Source organism: Salpingoeca rosetta, assembly GCF_000188695.1.
Source record: "Salpingoeca rosetta unplaced genomic scaffold supercont1.22, whole genome shotgun sequence".
NCBI lineage: Eukaryota > Choanoflagellata > Craspedida > Salpingoecidae > Salpingoeca > Salpingoeca rosetta.
Genome location: NW_004754912.1, coordinates 1,263,268 through 1,268,811, shown reverse-complemented (window position 1 = coordinate 1,268,811; position 5,544 = coordinate 1,263,268). Strand labels below are relative to the sequence as shown.

Sequence of the window (5,544 nt, the reverse complement as noted above, 5' to 3'; positions counted from 1 at the left end):
AGAGAGAGAGAGAGAGAGAGACAGAGCGCGCGCGCAATACGTACAGCAAACAGAGACAAACACAATACATTCACACATTCGCCCGCCTCCCCATGCGCGCGCACACACGCTCTGGTTCTCCGCACTCTGTGTGAGCGTGCTTACGTCGGATACCATTTGTTTTGTCATTTTGATGAGCGAGTTTGTGTCTCTGACAATATGGCGAATCTGCAACGCGTGTCATGAAACACGGTGGCTGCGGTGAGAGGAAAGTCAATGGCAAGCCGGCACACACACACACACACACACACACACACACAGCACACACACACAGCACACACACACACACATACAACACACAACACACAACACACATACAACCACGAAACGGAAGCTGACCTGCCCCATGGACTGTTGCGATTCCTTTGGCGTGCCAATCACTTTGACAATCTTCTGCAGCTGCTTGGTGTTTCGGCTGATGTTGACAATGTTGTTGGGGATCTGGCGCGTCAAGCGCAAGTACTCGCTGTCGCCATCTCGGCCTGGGGAAATGGACGGGAGACAAAACAAGTATAGGGGGGAGGGTGCAAACGCCAACAGGACGGCACAGCCACGGCCATCACACGACAAAGCAACATGCGTGTGTGAGGCGGATGTGTGACGGCGTTGTCAATTGCACCACCACATGAAAACAAGGCACAAGCAAATAAGTACAAACACACACTACAAACACACACTACAAAACAAACACCCACACAGCACACGTTCGCACCTTGGTAGCGATCGAGTTTGTGGTACGACATGGTTGTTGTTGTTGTTGTTGTTGGGCTCTGCTGTCGAGAGACGGACAACCAAAACAAATACATGTGGTGGTGGTGAGTTAGATGATCATGATGACTTCCACAAACACCAACAGTTCAAAGCACGGCAAACCAAAGGAACCAACAAGGTGCACACGCCTTCTCTGGCCGATTGCCACTACCTGAGTGCTGTGAGATGGGCTGATTCAATTCCCTCAGTCTTTCAATCCTTAGTCAAGCGAGCAAGGCGTTGTTGACCTGGTGCGTGAGCGTGGAGGAGGTGTTGGTTGTGTCGTCGCAGAGGCACAAGAAGAACAGAGCGAGAGAATGACGCATCGCGTCACGTTGCAAATTGCGCCGTGAGGATTCCATTTGCAAATTGTGCCTGACAACAACAAGCAAAGCAGCAGCAAAGAAGAGAGAAGAGAAGGAACAAGAGAAGGAACAAGAGAGGATACAAACCACAGCCAGCAACAGCAGCAAGCGAGCGAAGCGAAGCGATGACGGCCATGCCCTCGGAGGGCGCATCCATCCCTCCAGTCAGTGCTCATTGTGTGTCTGTGCGTATGTTTGTGTGTCTGGTGTGTGTTTTTTTTGTTGTGTGTGTGTGTGTGTGTTTGTGTGTCTGGTGTGTGTGTCTGGTGTGTGTTTATGTGTCTGTCTGTGAGTGGCTGTACTTGACATTCGCACTCACACACTCACACACTCACACACTCACACACTCACACACTCACACACTCACACATTCGCACTCACACTGACACACTGACACACGTGCTCCAACTCCCTTGTTCGACTGCAGCCTGTGGAGGACTTTCTCATGAACTTCTTGATGAAGCACAACATGACACAGACGCTCGAATGCTTCCAAACCGAATGGTACGGTATTCACCATCTCCGCACAAGTCACACTCCCCATTTGTTGTCCCACACAATCGCACACAATCACACACACACAATCGCACACTAACACGCACTCACTCACTCACTCACTCATTCACTCACATGCACATGCCCCCCCGCTTCCTTGTGCTGGTTAGGCACAAGCTCGGGAATGGACGGGAGAGCGCGGCTGAGATCGAATCCGTGCCCGATGTGTACACACGCAGTGAGCACCTGGAAAGGGCACTCGAGGACTGCGAATCCATGTGTGCAAAGTACCAACAGAAGGCAAGGTGCGAGGTTGCGCTTCTGCTTTTGAAATGACCCTTGGTTGCTCCAGCTCACCCCATTTTCATCTCATCCACGGGACATCGTTCTCCCGTTGACTCACACACTCTCACACTCTCATCACATTTGCACACTCTCACATTCACACACTGTCACGTTCACATTCACACACGTACATTTTTTCCTGTCCTACTCTTGGCACATGGCACCAGCGCTGCTGAGGCACAGTTTGAGAAGTTGCGGAAGGAGCGCAACCACCACAGAACAGCACATCGCCGAATCCTGCAAGAAAAGAAGACAATGGGCCAAGAACTCAAGCGGTTCGTGCACGTGTGCTTGTCTGTGCATGTATGCGTGCGTGCGTGCGTGCGTGTCGTGTGTATGCGCGCGTGTGTGTGTCTGTGTCTATGTCTGTGTGTGCATGTGCATGTGGACATGTGTGCACGTGCGTATCGTGCGTTGCGAAGGGCGTAGCTCACCGCCGCATCCCCTCACATGCTCGCCTGGCCGATGTTGTTGCTTGCAGGCTATCTCGCCAAGTGGACGACCTTCGTAAAGAGCTGGAAGAGTTAACGGAGAAGCACAACGCGGCCCTGCGCGAAAAGATGCTGGCAAAGCTGCAGCGCGACAAGGCATCACAACGGGTGAGGTGTTCAATCGTGACTCGCGTTTGCATGCCTGCCTTTCTCCTTTTCGCTGTTCCAACGAGCCAACCGCTTTCCAACAAGGCACACAACAATGCACACTCACTCAACGCACACACAACCAACGCACACAACACGCACACAATGCACACACACGCACATTAGGCGACACAGCTTGAGCAGACGGCACGCGCCGTGTCTGCATCGCAGCTCGCGCCGACGAGGACAACAGCAATAGCAACGACAGCAGCAGTCGCCAACACGACGGCCCAGCGGCCACTGCCGTCTCTGGCAAAGGCAACGAAGCGCCTGCAGAGCCCCGTCCTGGTGACCACACGCCTCATGCTGCTGCTGCTGCTGCTGTTCTGTGTCGTACTCAATTGCCACCTGACTTTGTGTGCGTGCATGTGCACCTGATTGTGCATCACCGCAACTGCCCACACAATACAACTGCCTCTCCCTTCACCACCACCACCACCACCACCATTGCCACCACCACGACAGAGCCAGAGCCAGCGCATGCCTGCAACACTCCCGCGACCGGAGCAGCTGCTGCCACCGCCAAACCTGCGGCCCATGACACCCGGCCGCGCCAAGGCGCTCACGGTGGTGAACACGGTCAAGGCGAGCACGTGTGCTGTCGGAGCCATTGCGCTGCATCCACAAGGCGACCTGCTCGCAGCCGTCGACGACGCTGGCATCATGAGCATCTGGCAACTTCCAGGGTAGGCAGGATCCTGATGTGATGGTCATGTGGGCACGCACATGTCGTGATGTGTCACGTCTTAATTCTTTTGTTTGTCGACGTTCGCTCGAAACGATCACAGCACATTGACCGACACCAACAGCACCATTACAGCTCATCCGCTCACAGCGCTTCCCCTCATGTACACATTCCATTCTCCCATCCATCCATCCATCCATCCATCCATCCACCACCACAATCGTCATCACAATCATCATCACCACCGCCACCAGGGGCCAGCTTGAGCAGCAGGTGGCGGCGCACCCGTCGTGGCTGGCAGACGTCCGCTTCCACCCCGACGGCACCCTCCTCCTCACTGCAGGCTCCCACCCAAAGGTCGACCTCTGGAGCTCAGCAGGGTACGGCACCAGGCATGTCTGTGTGTGTGTGTGTGTGTGTGTGTGCGTGTGTGTGTGTGTGTGTGTGTGTTGTGTCTGTGTGGCTGTGTGTGTGTGTGTGTGTGTGTGTGCCTGCCTGCCTGCCTGCCTGCCTGCCTGCCTGCCTGCCTGCCTGCCTGCCTGCTTCTCCTTCCCTCCCCTTTGCGTCCAACACGCTGCCACCACCACCACCACCTAACCCATCGCACATGCTCCACACCAAACCTGTGCAGGCTGTGTGTTGTGACGTCGTTCCTGGAGCATGCGCACTGCGTGTGGAGCTGCGACTTCCACCACACGGGCGACTTCATTGCATCTGGCAGCATGGACAACACGGTCAAGGTGTGGGATATCACCACAGGCAAGTGCCTGCACACCATCCGCTCCCACACAGACTCCGTCAACGTCGTCAGATTCCAGGTATGGTGGCGGTTGATTGGTGCTTGGTGGTGTGGCATTATCGTGATGATGTGCCACTCCCGATAGCCATCACGAAGTACACATTGTCACAACCACTGCATGAACTCACCTCGTGTCCACCACCAACGTCTCCTCGGACTGGTGCAGCCCCACTCGAACCACATCCTGAGCGGGGGTGCCGACAAGATCGTCCGGGTGACAGATGGGCGGACGGGCCTGGCTGTCGGCAGCATGGAGGCGCACACAAATGCCGTCAGCGACATTGCATTCACATACGCGGTCAGGGCTTAATCACGCGCTGCTGTTGTATCTGTGTATCTGTGTATCTGTGTATCTGTGCATCTGTGTGTCTGTGTGTATCCATCTTGTGCGTGTGTGTGTGTCTGTCTTCTGTCTGTCATCCACTTGGTTCGAGTAGCTCACGTGCTCAGTTGTCCTTCCCCATCACTCACACCACCCTCCTTCTCCATCGACAGGGTGACGTTGCTGTGTCGTGTGACCTTGACGGGACGGTGTGTGCGTGGAGCATGCGCGATCGCACGCTGCTGCACACGGCCAAGCTTGGGCCTCACCCGGCAAACTGCATTGCCGTGGATACGTCGGGACAGGTGGTGGCTGTCGGCAGTGGTGATGGTGCCATCAAGGTGCTTGCACTCGACACATTCGACCTCATCACAGAGGTGAGTGCATGTGTGTGTGTGTGTGTGTGTGTCTGTGTCTGTGTGCCTGTGTCTGTGTGCACACGAACACGTATCTGTTCATGCTTCATTGTCCTCCCCCCTCTCCCCCTCTTCCACCACCACCCCCCTTCCTCCTTTCCGCCAACCTCAACCTCCTCTAATCCCTCCTCCCCCCCCCCCCCATTCGCTTGCGACAGCTGCAAGCGCACGACGACGCTGTGCAGGCGCTGGTGTTTGACCACGCGGGCGGATTCCTCGTCTCGTGCGGCTCCGACGGCACCATCAGGCTCTGGTCGTAACACGTCCCATCCCATCGCATTGCATCGCTTCCACAACACCAACCACCGCCAAACACGCATGATGCACCATGCACCCCTCCTCCTCCTCCTTGGTGTTGCCTCAACATATGTTCATGCTTGCATTTGCACACGTCTCTTGTCCATTGATTGAAAAGCAATGAAAAAGCAGCCCAGCAAAACATCAACCAGCAAACAAGCATTGCACGTCGCGGCACACTCAATCTGTTAACACGTGCACGCTCACACAACCACAACCACAACAGACAAACAAACGTAAGACCGCACACCCTGCGTACATCATGGCATGTGCGCACTGCCCAGATTCAACACAGCCACACACACACACACACACACACACACACACACACACACACACACACACACACACACACACACACACACACACACACACACACACGACGACGACGAC

General features: G+C 55.2%; 3 protein-coding genes across 3 annotated transcripts in view; 1 reads left to right on the top strand and 2 right to left on the bottom strand.

The window, feature by feature from the left end:
• The window catches only part of PTSG_07505 (uncharacterized protein), a 2,791-nt gene extending 1,671 nt beyond the window's left edge, over positions 1-1,120 (bottom strand). The window contains exons 1-4 of the mRNA XM_004990954.1: positions 962-1,120; positions 752-812; positions 379-521; positions 107-207 (exon numbers count right to left, since the gene is read on the bottom strand). Coding sequence (XP_004991011.1) covers positions 107-207; positions 379-521; positions 752-782 — 275 coding nt within the window. The 5' untranslated portion in view covers positions 783-812; positions 962-1,120. The remainder of the gene's footprint in view (positions 1-106; positions 208-378; positions 522-751; positions 813-961) is intronic.
• A 44-nt stretch (positions 1,121-1,164) lies between these two features.
• Positions 1,165-5,289, top strand: PTSG_07504 (uncharacterized protein). The gene is made up of 12 exons (XM_004990953.1): positions 1,165-1,318; positions 1,582-1,658; positions 1,820-1,954; positions 2,162-2,269; positions 2,476-2,593; positions 2,759-2,920; positions 3,098-3,318; positions 3,572-3,697; positions 3,949-4,135; positions 4,283-4,414; positions 4,612-4,815; positions 5,013-5,289. The coding sequence occupies exons 1-12, from the start codon at positions 1,280-1,282 to the stop codon at positions 5,112-5,114; spliced, it is 1,611 nt and encodes a 536-aa protein (XP_004991010.1). The 5' UTR covers positions 1,165-1,279; the 3' UTR covers positions 5,115-5,289.
• Positions 5,290-5,411: 122 nt separating this feature from the next.
• Positions 5,412-5,544, bottom strand: part of PTSG_07503 (snRNP Sm protein F) — a gene marked incomplete at both ends in the record, with an annotated part of 1,447 nt that continues 1,314 nt past the window's right edge. Inside the window, one exon of the mRNA XM_004990952.1 lies at positions 5,412-5,427. Within this exon, the coding sequence (XP_004991009.1) occupies positions 5,412-5,427 (16 nt within the window). The remainder of the gene's footprint in view (positions 5,428-5,544) is intronic.

Coding starts and splice junctions, on each gene's coding strand:
- PTSG_07504 (XM_004990953.1), top strand. CDS start 1,280: ATGACGGCCATGCCCTCGGAGGGCGCATCCATCCCTCCA. Junction 3,319..3,571: donor AGCATCTGGCAACTTCCAGG/GTAGGCAGGATC, acceptor CACCGCCACCAG/GGGCCAGCTTGAGCAGCAGG. Junction 4,415..4,611: donor ACATTGCATTCACATACGCG/GTCAGGGCTTAA, acceptor CTCCATCGACAG/GGTGACGTTGCTGTGTCGTG.